This window comes from Pimephales promelas, chromosome 15, assembly GCF_988280905.1.
Source record: "Pimephales promelas chromosome 15, fPimPro1.hap1.1, whole genome shotgun sequence".
In the NCBI taxonomy this organism is placed as follows: domain Eukaryota; kingdom Metazoa; phylum Chordata; class Actinopteri; order Cypriniformes; family Leuciscidae; genus Pimephales; species Pimephales promelas.
In genome coordinates this window covers 34,959,989-34,980,752 of record NC_142783.1, presented here as the reverse complement: position 1 = coordinate 34,980,752, position 20,764 = coordinate 34,959,989, and the positions used below count along the sequence as shown (strand labels likewise).

The following is a 20,764-nucleotide window of genomic DNA, read 5'->3' as shown; positions in this document are numbered from 1 at the left end:
ATTGCGCAAGCTGTAACATAGCCTATGCAACAACATGCAAACATTGGCCTATAATTCATCGACCTCAAATATGGCTTATCATTTGAAACATGTAAGTAGCAGCAACTTTACAAGTCCGCTCGCTCTAATGTTAGCCTAGACAAATGTGCGCTATTAATGTTAGCCTATATTACAAATGTGCGCATACTTTTGAATGAACCAATTCATATGGAAAATAAATATCCTCAGATTATGTAATCCTCATGAAACGTACATATGCGCACGTCCACTTCTGCGGAGATGACGAGTCAGCATCGTCGACTTAAAGGGTTAGTTCACCCAAAAATGAAAATTAAGTCATTAATTACTCACCCCCATGCTGTACCAACCCCGTAAGACCTTCGTTCGTCTTCGGAACACAAATGAAGATATTTTTGATTAAATTTGAGAGCTGTATAACTACCACATTGGCTCCTGAGGGACTGCCTCTTGACGGCCCAGAAAGTCAATGAAGAAAATGTTTAAATATCCCAAGTGACTACCGTGGCTCAACTATATGTTTATCAAGCGACGCGAATACTTTTTGTGCGAAAAAACAAACAAAAATAACGAGTTTATTCGACTATTTCTTTTCTTCCTTGTAGGCCAGAACGAGACTTCCTTATAGATTTCCACGACGCATGCGCGAGAACTGAACTGAAGTAGTGTAAGCTGGTGTAAGCAGATCGCAGTTCTCGCGCATGCGTCGTGGAAATCTATAAGGAAGTCTCGTTTCTGGCCTACAAGGAAGAAAAGGAATAGTCGAATAAACTCGTTATTTTTGTTTGTTTTTTCGCACAAAAAGTATTCACGTCGCTTGATAAACATATAGTTGAGCCACGGTAGTCACTTGGGATATTTAAACATTTTCTTCATTGACTTTCTGGGCCGTCAAGAGGCAGTCCCTCAGGAGCCAATGTGGTAGTTATACAGCTCTCAAATTTAATCAAAAATATCTTCATTTGTGTTCCGAAGACGAACGAAGGTCTTACGGGGTTGGTACAGCATGGGGGTGAGTAATTAATGACTTAATTTTCATTTTTGGGTGAACTAACCCTTTAATCTCTGCAGCCAAAAACACAGAAAACATTAGCAATAAATTATTAAAATGTTATAGAAAAATTGCTAAATAATATGGTGAATTTGTTGACATTACAAGTCTGTTAAACTCATTTATCAATAATTATCTCAAATTAAGCTCTGCTTTTTTGTCAGCTAGGTCAGCCAGGCAAATAAGTTACAAGGTTCAGGTGTTGAACAATTTTGAGTTATTTCCACGTAAACTTCAAAAACACAAATGTGTGAAAACACTGACAGCGTGCCCATGCGTATTTAGTCTATAAGTATGCGCATTTGAACATATATGTGCACAGGTGTGTAGTCTTTCTCCACAAATTGACCTCAACAAACTACCTGTCTGACCTTAAAAATTCACAATACAGATTTTTTTAAATTGCTTCCGCGTGTGCGAACCAGAATTATTTTGACAACTCTTTATCTACAGAGGTAAAGGGAGGGTGGTCTTCACAAGGGAGAGACTATAGTGACACTTCAGGACTGCGTTGTCGTCGTGTCCATGCGCAGGTCTTTCATCAGATCTGGATACGGCTGACTGCGGTAAACTTCGGGACAAAAAGAGAGACTAATATTAGCGTTGATGCCGTTTTTCTTTTGATGTAATGAGTTAATCAGGATTTATGGGAAGTGTTCCCAGTTGAATTATAGAAATTGGTAATGTTCTATGTGCATGCTAAGTCAAAGAGAGTTTTAGTCTAGCTTTAAACTGACAGAGTGTTTCTGCTTCCCAGACAATGTTATGAAGATTGTTCCAAATTGTAAGAAATTTTATAAACCATCGAGTCTATTTAAAAGATTGCTGTGGTCAATAGTATCAAATACAGCACTAAGATCGAGTAACACTAATAGAGAGATACAACCACGATCGGATGAGAACAGCAAATCATCTGTGACTCTAATGAGAGCGATCTCAGTACTATGTTACGGTCTAAATCCTGACTGAAAATCCTCGCAGATATCATTTCTTTCTAAAAAGGAACAGCTGTGAAGATACTGCCTTTTCTAGTATATTTGACTTAATTGTGAAAAATTATAATTATTGCTTTTGTGCTGATTTAAGGGCCCTAAATATTCTGCTTGCACTCCTAAAATTTTCAGTCAGAGGCTACAGCGCTCCTAGTAAAAACAGTCAGCCTGGAGCCCTGTATACTGATATTGTTAAAGCCCAAAATAACATAATTTGCATGTTTGCAAATGAACCGCAAGTCACTGTTCCAGCGGCTCTGAGCTGAGGATCATAATCATACGGCTTCATATGTGAATGGATGAAACTCTCTCTCCTCTTGGACTGTGGACTTTACCTCTCAAGAATCGAATAAAGAAAATGCTTTAAGATTTAATAGATAACTACCAATATCTGTAGAAAAGAAAATTAAACTCTTTTGTCTCTATCAGGCTGTTATTGAAAATTATGTCTCAACAAAAGCAGAATTTGCTGTGGCTGATGATCGTCTGTTGTGGATTAAGCCAGATAAGTATGTTGCTTAAAAAAAAAAAAAATTCTATGATTTTGTTTAAAACATTCCGAAGTGTAGACTAAATTTTAATTCTGAAATCTAAATAGAGTTTTATATCATTATATTATCATTATCATTATTACATAATAGCTTTTTAATGTTGTCTTTGTGCAGGCTGCTCCAAAAAAGTAATAGTTGGCAACACTTTGACAGATGTCTGTTTCCAAAATTCAGGTACTGTAGATGTGAACTATACACTGCTAACATGACTGTAGGAATACTGTAAATGTATTATCTGAATGTGCTTGTGACAAGTTCAAGTTCTAAACTCATTGGCCCTCATTTATCAAAAGTGCGTACACCACATTTCCAGCGTACACCTTGCGTACACTCAAAACCACGGTGAGTTTGAGATTTTTCAATATGGACATTGGCGTACGGCACGCTCGAATCCTACACCAGCTCAGGAGGTGGTGTACGCACGTTTTGAGTTAGTGAGGAAATGCGCAGAAAAATTCCTAACACCACAAAACGCACTGACAAACTAAAAGATATGATATATTATGACCCACTGTAAAACAAACAAACAAACAAACAAAAAAACAACATAGAAATTATAAACTTCAGTATTTATTTTTGTGTAATGTGGACTTCAATGTTTAATTTGTGTGACTTTACCAAAGCATTTGATTTGTAAGCATATATTCCTTCAGTTGCGAGCCCACTTTACCCTGACGTTTCAGGATTATCCCCGGCAGGTGCGCACGGACTGGGTTCGGTAGCCTAATGAAAGACTTTCAATGACCAAAAAATAATTCAGACTGACAAAATAATAAAAAATAAATTTTTCTTCTTTTAAATGATGATAATAATAGAAATAATAATGACGACATCCTTTTTCTAAATAACAATAAGCATCATTTATGCAAATCATAATAATAAGAAGAATACTATTAGAAATTGTCATGCAATTATTAATGTGAATGAATGGTACTTCACATCACATCATCATCATCACTATTATTCATGTGACGTTATTCGAAATTGAATGCTAATTCGTGCTGTAAAATAATGCTGATAGGTCATTTCGTCTCCACGTCGGAGAAGTTTCTCTTCTTTGCCGTGTTCCGAGTGTCCATGGCGTAAAATAAGGGCGTTGGGGGAGCGGAGACTTGAATATTTAGGGGCGTGTTATTCTAATGACGATCGTTTTCGGCCGCGGGATTTATCAAGGGCAGGCATTGCGTAGGCCTACACCTGGATTTCAAAGGTATGCACATCTTCATAAATCAGGCGGTGAGAGGAGTGTAAGTATAATCTTACACCAAAATATACACCCGTTTCTACGCAAGATTGATAAATGAGGGCCATTGAGTTGATTTCTTTTCATTCCAGATATTCATCAAGCATGTAGGCCATTAGATTGTCAGGGAGATGTAAAGTTTTGCACAATGAATGTCCAAATAAACAAATCTTCTCAAGGTAAGAACGTGTATATTTGATCTTTTAACTGTTCTCAAGTTCAAAACTCTAAAGAAAGTATTTTTTTAATAATTCAAATCAAATCTTCTCTATTGTTTCCAGGAAAGTGCAAAGAAAAGGAAGAACACAGTTTTATCATAAAAAATGATGGAGGGAAATATGAAGTAAGAATGAATGAGACATGTAAAGACACAGAACTGTGGTTTTTGCCAAATGAAGGGAACTGTTCGCTACCACAAGTGCTAAATCAAGGTGTGTCTTGCCCAAAATCAAATGAAATTTTAACACACACACAACTCATAAGTATAAAAGGTATTTTTAGTGTTGTAATAATTCATAAATTTTGTATCACTAACCGCATTTCCATTATCCTTCAAATTGCGCAAATTGAAATTGTGAATTGAAAATAAGTCCAACACATCAATTGTGCAAAAAAAGTCCCATTTTGAAAAAAACAACAGCCGCATGAGGTGGTTTTTCAGGTATATTGGACGATATTTGGCTTTTTTTTTTAAATATCGGCATTGGTCGATGAGTTTTTATAATAGGCCGATTGTGTGGGAAGGGGACTTTTATTTTGGCGGGCGGTGCTGAGAACACCAGCGCCGAAGAGAACGCAGCGCCTGATCACACAGCGCTCACTGACTCAGATTCTCCGTCTTCATTAGTTTACCAACTCTGTCAGTCATATCTAATACCTTGTTAGGCAGAACTGGTAAAGTAAATGGTTTGTGAAAAAGTAAAGCATTTTCTTCTTTTTTTTGTAACAGAAAAGAAAACAATCAGGCTAAAATACTTTCTCATTCACTGTCAACACTCAGCAAACACACATCTTCATTATTTAAACAAATCTCTGAATATCTAATAAACATTTAATTTCACAAACCTTGCAGAATAGAATCCAGCTGTGGTATTTTGTGAAGTGTGCATCTGTAGGCTACATAAACATGTTACTGCGAGTGACACTCCGTGCGCAGTGAGTGAATGTGAACAGAAGATCATTCAGGGCTGGACTGGCCATCGGGCATACTGGGCATTTGCCCGGTGGGCCAGCGTGCTTTTTGGGCCGATACATCTTAAACTTTAAATGTTTTTTTTTTTTTTTTTAACGGCCCATACAACTCATATCAGCAGCTCAATTGCGTTTAGTTTTGCGGCCGCGACGCTGGGATCTTTGTGCCGTTGAAACACATCGGACAAAAAAAAGTCAGCGTGGGATTTTTCTTTCTCAAAGACCGGCCCATGAAACACGGAGATCAGCGGCCCATTGGTTATTTTCTTGATTGACACTGGGCTGGTCCAATCACATTTTTAATCACCTCCCCCTCTGGGCTGAGCGAGTGCAGTGTCAGTGAGTGTCAAATAGTCAGAGCGAAGGAGAAGAAACGCAAGAAATATGTGCAGAGATATGGTGTGAAAAAAAAACAGCCTTCAGTGTCTGATGAGGAGTGAGGGGGATCACGAGAGACATTAGTGAGTGTAGAGAACTGTGGTAAGCAGAACTAGGGTTACTTTCAGAACACAGGGCAGGCTGTGAGAAGGAACCCACCACCCAGTTAAGCATTATTTCCACATCTGCATATTTGACGATTACGCATTTTACTTAGCCTGACTTAGCTCCGTAGGGCTTTGATTATGAGGCGTGTCGTAACCGAACCAGGAAAAAAAACTCTGCACTCAATTGGATAGTCGGACAGACCTACAACCAATCAGAGCAACGCAGTAAGTCAAATACTTTGCATAGCATAGTTGTCAACAACAGAACTTACTTATTTTAGAAGTAAAATAACGAGTGTTGCTTCTTTCACTTGGTCCTTCATCAGTGCGACCAAAGGAGAAACCCCAACGACCACATGCTTTTCATTACGTCCCATCTTCTTAACTTAGCGACCATCAGAGCCAGCTGATAAGTTACACTTTTGCCGAATATCTTTATGCATCACGTGCATCACGTATATACAGTAATTATACTTATTTATACAATAATATTTAATTACACAATAATTATACAGTACCACTGTTAGCAGTCAAATTAAATCATTCAATCAAAAATCCATCTTTGCAGTGCAGAGGTGACGCAGAAGCAGCATTAGAAGTGGCATTAATATATACACTCCATTTACAATTGCATAAATCAAGCTATAAGATTTTTTTTTTTAAATGATTTCTAATTTTTACGTTTTACTTTTAATATGAAACTAAAACGGCCAGTAGGCGGCGGCAAATCGCTGTCTTAATAAGCGAGTTGAGGGAGTCATTCATTCAACCGATTTGTTCAAACGGGTAAGAAGCAAGTGATTGAATTGTTAAAATGACTCGTTCAAAACGCGGATTTCCTTCAAGAGATCATCGCTGTCTGTTGCATTGAGACTCTGCTACGGTTTCATTTTGAAATTCTAGTCAGCGAAATAAAGGGAAAACAAACAATATCGATAATGTTATGTCTAAAAACTAACTCACAATGGCAATTTATTTTAAATTTAACTATTGTATAATAACATAAATATCACACTTGTGCATGTGAAAACGGCACTCTTACTGATGTGATATTCTAATATAACAACATGATATAAATATAAGGCAAAAACTAATTTGGGACATACCTATAACCATAGACATAATAAACTGCACACATCACGCAGTGAAAAAATGAGAGACAAATGCGATGTCAGCTCACACTCACAGTGCCTCGTCCATCGTTAAAACGATAGAATATCATAATAGACAATACACATCGCACACCTCTACGCACATAAAGAATTAACTTACAACTTAACTGACATTTGCCAACTTTCTTCTCTCCTCCTCTCCTGTCTCGCGTGCAGGAGACGGACGTTATTCTACCGCGAATGTGACGCGAATTGTCACGTGAACAAGCAAATCCACAAAGATAGATAAAAATTAATACGCACGCAAATTAAATGTTTTTAATTAGGAAAACATTAAGATATGACTAAGTCGAAGTGTCAACTAAAATTTAAGACCTTTCATACCTAAAAATAAGACTTTATAAGACTTTTAATGGCCTTAAATTTTAAATATCTAATTTAAGCCTTTTTCAGACTTTTTAAGGACCCACGGGAACCCTGATGTAACTAGCAATTGTACCTTCCTCGTCTACATCTGCACCGCATTCAGAGGCCCAATCACAGGTAAGATCCTGTACAATTTTAAAGTGTTGTGTTTTAAATGTCAGTTTATCCCATCGATTAGGGCAGGGCAATTGGTTATTTAACAAGGCAAGTGTGCCTAGCCAATAAAATTAAATTAAGTTGAATTACATTAAATTACATTAAAGTAATTTTACAATAAAATACAGTTTAATTTACAGTTTTTGGTAGTGAAAAAGAACAAGTCATTTGTAAAATATCATGCATGTTACCATGATAGTTTTTAGTGTTTGTGTGAATGACACTGTGTAGCTTATATATTACTATTAAATTTCTTGTGGAAAAGCTGCTTGATATGAGCTTTGATTCATCATGTCTGTATCACAATGGTACCAAACAGATATTAGTACTTCAATAGGTTGATAAAATAACATAATTTAAGATTAAGAAGATAATTTAAGAAGTCTGTAAAACATAAAATGTTGCTACCATATTTTTTACGGTAAATTTCTGGCAATCACAGCTGTCGTTTTTTTACCGTGTATTTTAACAGATTTTTTTTTTACAGTGTTAATCTAGTGCTTTTACGTGTATTATTTAATTTATATATAATTTTCCTGTGTTATATTCTCCTCGCAATAAAAAAAAATAATTAAAAGTGAGCAGAGAGTTAGCCTGTCCCATGCTACTGTAATGCGAGGCAAAGCCAGAAACCAGGGAGAGTATGATCTAATTCAGGGATCTCCAACCTTTTGGTGACCGTGGGCTAACTCAAGGGATAAAATAATCTTGAGGGTTACTTGTTTGTTATACTCTTATAAATGTAATACATTTATATATAAATATACAGATAACAATGAAGGTTTTTTTTTTTTTTTTTTTACATTTACTTTACTATTAATCACCATCACATGCTAAATAATAAAATCCTGGTTCAGACTTCCAAGCATTTTATTTTTTATTCAACAATTCCTGAAAAAAATATGAAAATATAGATTGAAATATTTACATTTATAATATAACTTTATTTAAAGAAACAATGTGTAGGAATTTCTCCCATCTAGCGGTGAAAATGTATTTTGCATTCAAACGAATTGTGCTCTCCAGTGCCTCGCTTTTATAAATGCGCGTTGCATCTATGGTAGCCATTATGTACAAAAAGTTATGACAAGATCTTCTAACAGCATTCCCAACGCATTCTCACCCCAAGGCGTCACCTTTGACCATGCTTCAATATTTGACGTTTTAGGCGCCCTTTAGCGTCAGTTAGATGACGCCCTAGGATCGCGTGTACCCTACCCCCACACCTAAACCTAACCGCGTCCTCTAACTGAGAATGGGCTGGCATTCCACACTAAGCTGAACGAAACCCTATTTCTAGGCCTCTTTTAGGGGCCGTTTACACCTGGCCACTTCATGCGTTTTCTGTGATCGGATAGCTATCCGATCGTGAAAAGATCAGGTGTAAATCCCCCGAAACGCATTCGAGACGGATTTGAATCCGATCGCTCAAACCACTTCAGGAGGTGGTTTGGGCCGCATTCCAGACGAAACTGCACAAGTGTAAATGCGTGTGGTTCTTGAAACCACATATGTAAATGTAACTACTCCCAAAAATGCTAAAAAATAAATGCATGAGAGCGTGTTACAGGCTACAGGGGTTGGACAAAAAAACTGAAACACCTGGTTTTACTACACAATAATTTGTTAGAATGGTGAGGGCCTCATTTTGCATCCAAATACAGCACCAATTGACAGATAGAAGTCCTTCACAGTGACCAGAGGGATTATGAGCCGTTCCTCTTCCAGAACAGTGTCCAGGTCACTATATGATGCTGGTGGACTCGCTCCTCCAAAACACCTCAATAATATTCAGATCTGGTGACTGTCAGACCATGGGAGATGTTCAACGTCACTTTCATCTTCATCAAACCCTTCTGTCACAAGTCTTGCTGTGTGTATTGGTGCATGATCATGCTGATACACGGTTTGAGCATCAGGTGCTCATGATCCTCCAGAAGGGTTTGGTAGTCCTCGGCAGTGTCGTGTCCATCAAATACAATCAGGATTGTCATGATATTGGAGCTCAAACCATCACTGATCCACCCGTGCTTCACTCTGAAGATTGGCCGCCCGGCATATAGATGTGAAATCTCCAACATTGGCCAGTGTTTCAGTTTCATTGTCCAACCCCTGTATATGTCATGCTAGTTTAGTCAGATATGACGACGCTACTGCGACGCGCATCACCTCAGATGAGCAGTTGAACGCCTAATCAAGCCAACGCGCCGCAATCTATCGCAAATCAAAGTGAAAGTAAGTCGCAGACGATTAACACTACCATCTTCATTAAAAGTAAAGAAACGAAATGATCTTACCAGTTCTGTTGCCGCTCTCTCTTATCACTGTCTTTGCTGATTTTGAAATTAGCCGATGATCAATAAAATGCAGCTCATATCTGTTGCTTTCGGTGGCGTGCACTTCATTAAATCCGCATATAGCGCGGGGATTGAAGATCGGATTTATATCCGTTTTGCAAAAACACATTTATGTGACCAGGTGTAAATGAAATCGTTTTGATAAATCAGATAGCTATCCGATCTGAGAAAACGCATGAAGTGGCCAGGTGTAAACAGCCCCTTAGGCTACCGACAGCAGCCTACAAGGCTCAAAATAGCCCCACACTAACAGGGTAACATAATGAGGGTCCCTACATGCAAAACGAGGCATTGAGAACTTTGTAAGTGTACAGACCGTTTAACAAGAAGATATTTTATAAAGACAGTTCACTTCGTGTATGCAGACAGAAGCCATCTTTGGAAAACAGTCTCGACAAGTCGAACCACGAACACTGGTTCATACAGTTCAGCTCACTTGGCACGGCGTTCATGGTTCGACTTACCAAGTTTTCCAAAGGTGGCTGCTGCCTGTTTACACGAAGTGGACTGTCTTTATAAAGTATCTTCTTATTAAACTGTCTGTACACTTACAAAGTTCTCAATGCTTCGTTTTGCATGTAGGGACCCTCATTATGTTACCGTGTTAGTGTGGGGCTATTTTGAGCCTTGTTAGTGGTATTAACTAGCGATTTGTTTTTACTTATTAAATGCCCCCATTACTAGCATTATATGCTAAACAGTTTTTAGAGACAAACTCTTTACATTCGATTATCATGAAAACAAATCTCAGAGAAAGGTCGACTAGGTACCAATGTGTAATTAGACCAAAGGTTCACTTTGTGCCGGAGTTCTGCCTAACCCTAACCCTAACCCTAAATCATCACAATGTTTCACTCTTCAGGAACTTAAACAGCCAACGAACGTTAATCTACTATCTTTGGTCAGACATGTAAATGACATTAGGCTACAAAACACAATCTCTCTTTTGTGTTTTATTCCTCTGTTGTTCTTTTATTACTTTCACTTTTGTCTCTGATGAGTATTTAATGCAGATGTTTTATTCCTTTTGATTCATACAGCTACAGTATGATTTGATAATTATGTTGAATTGTGTGTTGTCGTGGTCTCTTGAGGTTGTCCGAGAATCCCTTCTGTTGATCTTAAGGAGACATGTAAAAAAGCTACATATGACAATGATACATGCAGAGGTAAGCCTTAAGATTCATAATATACTTTTCTATTAGTTGTTTCATTTGCTAATATATGTCATTCATCAAACTCAGCAGAATATAAAGTGAAATTACAGTAAAGAATTTAATACAGTTAATACATCTACAGTACATTCTACACGTAATATGTAGGCCTACTCCAGCTAAGTTTTACTTTAAGTGTATTAAAATGATTTTGGTCCAGCATGTTCTCGCTTACTCTACGCTTAAAATCTTACATTATTTCTCTTTTCCTTGACCATAAAGCAAATAGAATAGGTGTACTTATAATTCTCAGTTCCAAGTCATCTTAACTGTAGGGACTCATTATTCATCAAAGAGGATGCATTTTTTAAATACATTCTCTTAACCCAATTTGTTGTTTGATTAAATGTATTAGTTTGCCATTCATGGGTTTATCTTACCTCCAAGTTACCACCCCATAAAACAAATTAACTCCCCAAACTATTTGTTTGTGCTACGATAGAGCTTATTTGTACTGCAAAAATTAACATCTGTGCTGGTTTGGTGTTGAAATGTGGTTTGGTGTTTTAGTTTTACTCCTGTGTCAAATGTACTTTTTAGTTATCATTTTTAGTCAACCTTGTCCTGTTTTTGTTTAGTCAAGTTTTAGCCAACTAAATGGGAGTATTTTAGTCTAATTTTAGTCAATGAAAAAAAAAAAAACATTTTCATCATGCTGCATAATAGTTTTATTTAGTTAATTATTTTGCTCAAAATTACAATCAATTATAATAAAGAGATTTTTTTCCTCATTAAAAATGTCATTTTTCAACATTATTGCCCTTTCACCTATTAGCACAAATCAAGAGAATGTTATTATGAGGGTTATTTTACATCATCTCACAGGACAAGGCTTAAGTCTAGTCTCAGACTAAAACCCAGGTTTGAGCTGTTTTAACCAGAAGCATCTCTCAAAAAAAAGCATCAGTGCCATTGTTTTGTCAACATGTAATCAGTTGTTTTTTCAGCAATGTTTTTTTTCTAAAGCATGTTTGTAAAAGCTGCTTAAATATCCTAATTGAACTTTAATGCCTAATCCTATCTTAATCTAAGACCTGTCAGTGAAACCAGACCCTAGTTTCCTGATTTATAATAGGATATTTATCATATATCTGTAAGGTTAATTAAACTATTAAAATGGTTAGTTAAAATGGTTAATTAAAACAGTGGAATTCCTGATTCATTAAATACATTAATGTACATTAACATAAATAACATTTAAAAAAAGAGTTTGTATTGGCACACAGAGGTTACGTGAGTGCATTTATTCAGCAACCACAATCGCAAATATAGTTGAGAGATCCATGTTTGGATTTATTACAGTTCATCTCTGAGAAGTTTTGATCACGGATTTAGTCGCACAAACAGCACAAGTGGCTCGTGACGACTGAATGACACTTTCATTCGAGCAGAAAATCTCAAATGAGGATCGCTGAACTCCAGCTTATACTTGTTTGTCAGCCACTGTGTCATCAGCAGATTTAGCAACATAAAAATGACTGTGTTCGTTAAAAAACACCAGTTCTTTTAAGAGAAAAGCTCTGATTTGTGGATTTAAATTATAAAGCAAACATGAAAGCTTGTAAAAACAGTCTATAATGTTTTGTCTTCTCCTTTATTCGACAAAAACAATCAATGATATTGCATGTTGATATAGTCATAGTTATGACTTTATCAACATTTACTTTAATCTTTGACATTCAGTTGAACAAATATATTAATAAAATTCATTCCCTATTTATTTCTGTGTGCTAAAGATAATGAAGGAAGCAAATACATTCTGCGTTCACACCGTGATGTATGGACGTGTGTGACCTGCGATAAGACACCTACTTATTGTAGTGAAGCGAACAAAACTGCCTGTTTCACACCAACCGAGACAATTTACAATCTGACTTCAGAGGTTCCAATAAACGAGGCTGGATCTATTAATCCCTCAAGTGCATCGTAAGTGTGTGGATACAAGTGACTTTTAAAATTAAAACTGTATTACAGTTTACAGAATGATTAAGCCTGTTTTGCAGAGTTGACTTGGACAATCTAAGGTCCCTGGCGGATCAGATGAAAAAAGACAATAAAAACAGTGCGACGATTGTGATGGGGGATGTTGATGGAATCCTCCTAATTCAAGCTGAGAACACAGAAACTCAAGACGCATGCTTCTCTGCAGATCAGAAAACGATGAATGTAAGGGATGTGAAGCAGAAACACATGCCCATGGGAAGAACTCTTTATTTATCAATGATAATTCTTCTTTTCACAGATTGTTGACTGTGAAAGTGACCTGGACTTTCCCTGGTCTGTAACGATTCCCAGCGAGGCCTTTGATAAATCAAAACAGGAATTTAATGGCAGTGCATTTGTTGGAGTTTTAAGGTTCAAAAACATGGGAAATATGGTAATTCTGTTATAAAAAGCATGTTTTTGAATGATTTGTGATCTATGTTATTCACAAACGTTTATAGTTGATTAATGATTACTCTTTTATGGCTTCTTATTTAGAATGAAACTAAAAATTACATTGTTTTGAACAACGAGGTTTATGGGATAATAATGAGCACCGAAATCTCCAACCTTACAGACAATATAGAAATGGTCTTTACGCAGAAAGATCTGGTAACGAAGGTTTAATGTCTTATTTAAAATCTTATTTAAGACCAGAAACAGTAAAAGCAAAATAATAACCAAACATGTTCTTGCAGGTCGGTGAGGCGTCCTGCAGTTCTTGGGATGGCAAAGGTAAATTCACTTATGGCTGCATTGGTTAGTTTGCTTGGTTCCATAAATATGGTAATATTGTTATTCAAAACCACTCTTATGTCAGAACCATGCATAATTCGTAACTTCTGAAAACGGTCGTGGTCACTGTGTGCTGCTTTAAGCTTTTCCACGACACAGAAAACACTGATGGAATAACGGAATACAATCATAAAAATTGAACTGACTGTATAAATGTGGGATTGTTACAGAATTTGACAAATTTGTTATCAAATTCAAATTGGGAGATGGACTAGTGTCTGCGTATTAATCCGTAAAAAGCTGCTATTTCAATCCAGAGATGCTCTGAGATTCACTTCATGAGCATTTCACGGTTTCATTTGACAAAACTATCATAGATACATAGAGAAACTCAAAGGCCTTTACGACAACCTGCCAAAATAAAAGTCTGGCTTAACTTGAAGATGTTATGACTAGGGCTGCACGATATAGCGTTTTAGCATCGTTATTGCGATGTGCGCATCCACAACAGTCACATTACAGGATGTGCAATGTCAAGTAGCCTATATAACTTTACACTAAGTAATTCCACATCAAAGGCTAAAATTACTCCCAGACAGCAATGCCATAGAGATATGTCTGTAAAAGCGGAAGTTCAAAAACAATATTCTAAAGATGGCAGCACTTGTTTCTCTAGTGCATAAGGTCTATAGGGATCCGAGTTGATCCGTGATCCGCACAAGCTACCCACTGGTTCCGAACGAATTTGAACTATCATAGTAATATAAATGATGATACAATTTAAAATGTTTAAAAAAAATATGACCAAGACTTTTGTATACAGTTAACCTATGGTGCGACTCTTTGTTTGATTAAAAAAAAAAAGGTTTTCTTTAATGAGAATAATATCATATGTACGGCCCCATCACCAGGTAGAAATTCATGCAAAGGTAAGAAAGGTTGTGTGTTGATTTTTATTCAGAAAAATATATTAGATTTGCAAAAAATATATGGTTCTGTTTGACAGTAAGTAATAAAAACAAAACGGATTCAGTTGTGAATAGTTTTTAATCCAAAATGTTAAGAGAAAAAATAAAGTTAATGGAATTGGAACCAGAATCATTAGGCAGAATCGAAACTGGAAAATGTCTTATGATTCCCAACCCTACCCAATTAACAAACCCAATTTATTTCATATTTAAAATGATGGTCTCTTTTCTTAAGGAAATCTTACATGGACGACGTCCGGCTGTGAGACAGAAAAAATCGACAATAACACCATACAGTGCTCGTGTTCACATCTGACGTTCTTTGCAGTGCTGATGGTGAGAAGCTTCTCTGACAATCATTTAAAGACACCATGAAATCAATATCAGAGTCTTTTAGCTACAAAACTTGACTAAGAAAAATTAACAGATATGCACTAAAACGTAAAGATCTGAAAAGGGCTGTCAGGATTACTCAAATTAGAGTACTTGATTTAAAAAAAAAAATCCCCCAATTGCAATTTACCCGTGTTGAGTAACTGGCAAAATACCAGAAGTGCCACATCCACTGATGAGAATCCATGAACTGCATTATTACACTGTTTTCTAAGGCTGCACTATGTATTAAAACACTTTAAAAATACTAGGGATGTTAATTAATCAACGATCGATTATTTGTCGATAAAATATTTTGTTGTTTAAGCAATTATTGTATCTTAATAATCACTAAACTGTGAACTGGTGACACCGACTATCACATCAAGCCTTGAACTTGAACTTTGTGCACTAATTTGATCAGATTTGTAAGGTAAATCATTTATAAACATACGCCAATGCAAGAGAACATTTCAATATGTTTCTAAATATGCAAACGGTTCATTGCAATTTCAAAATAAAATTTTAAACCCTCGCTCAGAGTTTGCATGTTTGTCCACATATTCATGTTTAATAAATTACAGTGGTTGTAGCATTGAAGCATTTCACCTGAGATGTGTCTCTCTGTAGGCAAGGGCGTTGTTAGCTGGTACCCTACCCTCTGACATCACAGGGCACCACAACTTCCAAAAGAGATATAACTGCAGTAGCCACTGTTCAACCTGAAGAGGGCAGCACTCAGATGTTTTCACACCATATATTGTAGAATAAAAACACTTTATGCCCAAATGTCAAAACAATTACTTGAATCAATGAACAGCATTGTAAAGCGCCAGTCTTACAGATCAGAAACTAAAAAAAAGTTTTTTAAGGTTTAGTTACCCTTTAAGTTTATTTTACCCTTTGTTTTTATTAACACAAAAAATATCAGATTATTAAATTGTCAAAATAATTAAATGATTATGCAATTACGAAAATAATCATTAGTGACAGCCCTAGATCTGATTCTTGCTAATAGTGTTTTAAAAGGGTTGTTTTCTCTGCTCAGTCTCCTCCAGATGTAAATCAAAACATCACAGCTCCGTATGTGGAATCGTTGAGCTTCATCACTTCTATCGGCTGTGGCATCTCCATGTTTTTCCTGTCCGTCGCTCTGTTCATGCATTTCCTATTACGGTACAGTATCTTAAAATATAACATACAGCTACTTTAAGTTCTTTGACCAATCACTTTTGCTCCTCTTTTGGATAAAAAGCATAAATGCATGTTACCAATACAGTGTTTTTATATTCGAACAGGAAAGCCAAATCAAACCAGGCCACGAAGATCTTGATAAACATGTTTGTGGCTTTGTTTCTCCTGAATCTATCCTTTTTGTCAAACGAGAGCGTGGCCAACACAGAAGACAAGGCTGCGTGCGTCTTCATAGCGCTGCTCATGCATTACTCAATGCTGGCTACATTCACCTGGTTCTTCATTCAAGCTCTTCATATGTACTTATGGCTCATCAGACAGAACATCACCATCACAAACTACATGACGAAGGTCACCGTGCTCGGCTGGAGTGAGTTATATCCTTTTAAAACGAACACTAGCAAGTCAGACTGTAGACTCAACTCCTGTCATGATACTTTTATTATGCTTTTGACTTTTACTTGAGCAGCTTATCTTCAGTACTTGGTAGGCTAGTTTAGAGTGAATTTTAGTAATTTGATTACATTAAGTTAAATTAAATTAAGAGAAATGTTCAGTGGCAACTAGCTGAAATAATGCTTTTTTATATATATTATTTTCAGTTAAAGTTTATTTTATTTCAAATAATATAATTTTTTTATGGTTTTGGTTTCAGTGAACTATAATACCCCTGATTTCTGTGTTTTTAGTATTTCCGGCTCCAATGGTGATAGCTGTTGTTTCAATAGGAGGATATAATACACGGATCATAAACGCAACATCTGGAAAAACATTCCGAATGTAAGTTGTTCTGTTGTTGCAAATATATTAATTAATGATGCTTGCGAAGTGCCCCAATTAGGAACTTTAAAGGTTCATAATTTTGTTTTCGGAGTCACCGACAACAGGTTGACTGCTCGGCCACTACTCGGCATCTCGCGGTCTCGGCCACTCTCGGCATCTCGCGGTCTCGGCCACTCTCGGCATCTCGCGGTCTCGGCCACTCTCGGCCACTCTCGGCCACTGCTCGGCATCTCGCGGCCACTCTCGGCCACTGCCCGGCATCTCGCGGCCTCGGCCACTGCCCGGCATCTCGCGGCCTCGGCCACTGCCCGGCATCTCGCGGCCTCGGCCACTGCCCGGCATCTCGCGGCCTCGGCCACTGCCCGGCATCTCGCGGCCTCGGCCACTGCCCGGCATCTCGCGGCCTCGGCCACTGCCCGGCATCTCGCGGCCTCGGCCACTGCTCGGCATCTCGCGGCCTCGGCCACTGCTCGGCATCTCGCGGCCTCGGCCACTGCTCGGCATCTCGCGGCCTCGGCCACTCTCGGCATCTCGCGGCCTCGGCCACTGCTCGGCATCTCGCGGCCTCGGCCACTGCTCGGCATCTCGCGGCCTCGGCCACTGCTCGGCATCTCGCGGCCTCGGCCACTGCTCGGCATCTCGCGGCCTCGGCCACTGCTCGGCATCTCGCGGCCTCGGCCACTGCTCGGCATCTCGCGGCCTCGGCCACTGCTCGGCATCTCGCGGCCTCGGCCACTCTCGGCATCTCGCGGCCTCGGCCACTCTCGGCATCTCGCGGCCTCGGCCACTGCTCGGCATCTCGCGGCCTCGGCCACTGCTCGGCATCTCGCGGCCTCGGCCACTCTCGGCATCTCGCGGCCTCGGCCACTGCTCGGCATCTCGCGGCCTCGGCCACTGCTCGGCATCTCGCGGCCTCGGCCACTGCTCGGCATCTCGCGGCCTCGGCCACTGCTCGGCATCTCGCGGCCTCGGCCACTGCTCGGCATCTCGCGGCCTCGGCCACTGCTCGGCATCTCGCGGCCTCGGCCACTGCTCGGCATCTCGCGGCCTCGGCCACTCTCGGCATCTCGCGGCCTCGGCCACTGCTCGGCATCTCGCGGCCTCGGCCACTGCTCGGCATCTCGCGGCCTCGGCCACTCTCGGCATCTCGCGGCCTCGGCCACTGCTCGGCATCTCGCGGCCTCGGCCACTGCTCGGCATCTCGCGGCCTCGGCCACTCTCGGCATCTCGCGGCCTCGGCCACTCTCGGCATCTCGCGGCCTCGGCCACTGCTCCGCATCTCGCGGCCTCGGCCACTCTCGGCATCTCGCGGCCTCGGCCACTGCTCGGCATCTCGCGGCCTCGGCCACTGCACGGCATCTCGCGGCCTCGGCCACTGCTCGGCATCTCGCGGCCTCGGCCACTGCACGGCATCTCGCGGTCTCGGCCACTGCTCGGCATCTCGCGGCCTCGGCCACTGCTAGGCATCTCGCGGTCTCGGCCACTGCTCCGCATCTCGCGGTCTCGGCCACTGCTCCGCATCTCGCGGTCTCGGCCACTGCTCCGCATCTCGCGGTCTCGGCCACTGCTCGGCATCTCGCGGTCTCGGCCACTGCTCGGCATCTCGCGGTCTCGGCCACTGCTCGGCATCTCGCGGTCTCGGCCACTGCTCGGCATCTCGCGGTCTCGGCCACTGCTCGGCATCTCGCGGTCTCGGCCACTGCTCGGCATCTCGCGGTCTCGGCCACTCTCGGCATCTCGCGGCCTCGGCCACTGCTCGGCATCTCGCGGCCTCGGCCACTCTCGGCATCTCGCGGCCTCGGCCACTCTCGGCATCTCGCGGCCTCGGCCACTGCTCGGCATCTCGCGGCCTCGGCCACTGCTCGGCATCTCGCGGCCTCGGCCACTGCACGGCATCTCGCGGCCTCGGCCACTGCTCGGCATCTCGCGGCCTCGGCCACTGCACGGCATCTCGCGGTCTCGGCCACTGCTCGGCATCTCGCGGCCTCGGCCACTGCTAGGCATCTCGCGGTCTCGGCCACTGCTCGGCATCTCGCGGTCTCGGCCACTGCTCCGCATCTCGCGGTCTCGGCCACTGCTCGGCATCTCGCGGTCTCGGCCACTGCTCGGCATCTCGCGGTCTCGGCCACTGCTCGGCATCTCGCGGTCTCTGCCACTGCTCGGCATCTCGCGGTCTCGGCCACTGCTCGGCATCTCGCGGTCTCGGCCACTGCTCGGCATCTCGCGGTCTCGGCCACTGCTCCGCATCTCGCGGTCTCGGCCACTGCTCGGCATCTTGCGGTCTCGGCCACTGCTCGGCATCTCGCGGTCTCGGCCACTCTCGGCCACTGCTCCGCATCTCCCGGTCTCGGCCACTGCTCGGCATCTCGCGGTCTCGGCCACTGCTCCGCATCTCGCGGTCTCGGCCACTGCTCGGCATCTTGCGGTCTCGGCCACTGCTCGGCCACTCTCGGCCACTGCTCCGCATCTCCCGGTCTCGGCCACTGCTCCGCATCTCGCGGTCTCGGCCACTGCTCGGCATCTTGCGGTCTCGGCCACTGCTCGGCCACTCTCGGCCACTCTCGGCCACTGCTCCGCATCTCCCGGTCTCGGCCACTGCTCCGCATCTCCCGGTCTCGGCCACTGCTCCGCATCTCGCGGTCTCGGCCACTGCTCGGCATCTTGCGGTCTCGGCCACTGCTCGGCCACTCTCGGCCACTGCTCCGCATCTCCCGGTCTCGGCCACTCTCGGCATCTCGTGGTCTCGGCCACTCTCGGCATCTCGCGGTCTCGGCCACTGCTCCGCATCTTGCGGTCTCGGCCACTGGAGGACCGTGGCTGGAGGTTCATGTGCCAGGATTGACTTGTTTAACTTGTTTAAAGTTAAGTTCATAGTTTTTTTTTGTTTCATGTCTAGAGTTGTTGGTTTTGGATCTTCATTATTGTAAATACACTTCACTTGGGGTCTTTTTGGCATTGTCTTCCTCTTACTCCACGACCATGTCAGCTACATTACACACACTACATGAACATAATAACTGAAAAACCATAATTAGATGTCTTCTAATTGTCTTTGTTATATTTCACTCTCTTATAATTACAGGTGCTGGATTACAGATCTTTTAATTCACTACGTAGTGAACATTGGCTACTACATCTTAGTCTTCATCTTCACGACAGGAATTTTCATCACTATCGTTACCAGAATTGTCCAATCCCGACGCATAAGAGCGACTGATGGCAAGAGAAGCACGTTCAGAAAGCAGCTGATGATGGTGTTGAGTTTGTTCCTGCTCTTCGGCCTGACGTGGGCTGTGGCGTTCTTCAGTTATGGACCGATGCTCATCCCCTCATACTACATCTTCACCGTGTTGAACTCGTTTCAGGGTGAGAAACAATGACATACATTACATTTGGTTTGATGGATTGCTTCTATTTTTCCAACAAATTTCAGCAAATTGTTTGAATTCATTCATTATTGATTTTTATTTATTCATGTATACATATTTTTTTAAATATATAATTAATTATAAGTGTTCATAATGGAATTTTGATTGCAGTTTTAATATCACATACATAATATAAAATGTATTTAGGGAGGTAGAATTAGTAGAAATAATTTTCTGATTTTTTTTTTCAGGGTTTTTCCTCTTCCTGTATTACTACCACATTCACAAAGACATAGAAGGTAATTTCTCTGATGATCCAGAAAGGTCGAACTCCACCACAACTATCGTTCAATCCAGAACTAATTAATACAGAAGCCCATGTTGTCTCTTGGACAGCTGATAGTTCAAAAGTAAAAGGTCAGCATACTAGTCATGTTTAATAATAATCTGTGTCTAATACGTATGTTGTACGGTGAGGGGATACAACAACTCATAATGGGATCATAAGTGGGATCATTAGCTTTTTAAGACATTTGCTATTTTACAAGTTGCATTTTTTCTCGTA

The 20,764-nt window shown here is 41.0% G+C and overlaps 1 protein-coding gene across 1 annotated transcript; it reads left to right on the top strand.

Annotated features, from left to right (window-relative positions):
* The first annotated feature begins 12,654 nt into the window (after nucleotides 1–12,654).
* LOC120473318 (adhesion G protein-coupled receptor G2) lies at nucleotides 12,655–20,764 on the top strand. Its single transcript, XM_089120617.1, has 11 exons — nucleotides 12,655–12,722; nucleotides 12,800–12,962; nucleotides 13,039–13,173; nucleotides 13,278–13,391; nucleotides 13,478–13,514; nucleotides 14,718–14,818; nucleotides 15,903–16,030; nucleotides 16,153–16,418; nucleotides 16,738–16,828; nucleotides 19,914–20,197; nucleotides 20,451–20,764. The coding sequence occupies exons 2-11, from the start codon at nucleotides 12,837–12,839 to the stop codon at nucleotides 20,564–20,566; spliced, it is 1,398 nt and encodes a 465-aa protein (XP_088976743.1). The 5' UTR covers nucleotides 12,655–12,722; nucleotides 12,800–12,836; the 3' UTR covers nucleotides 20,567–20,764.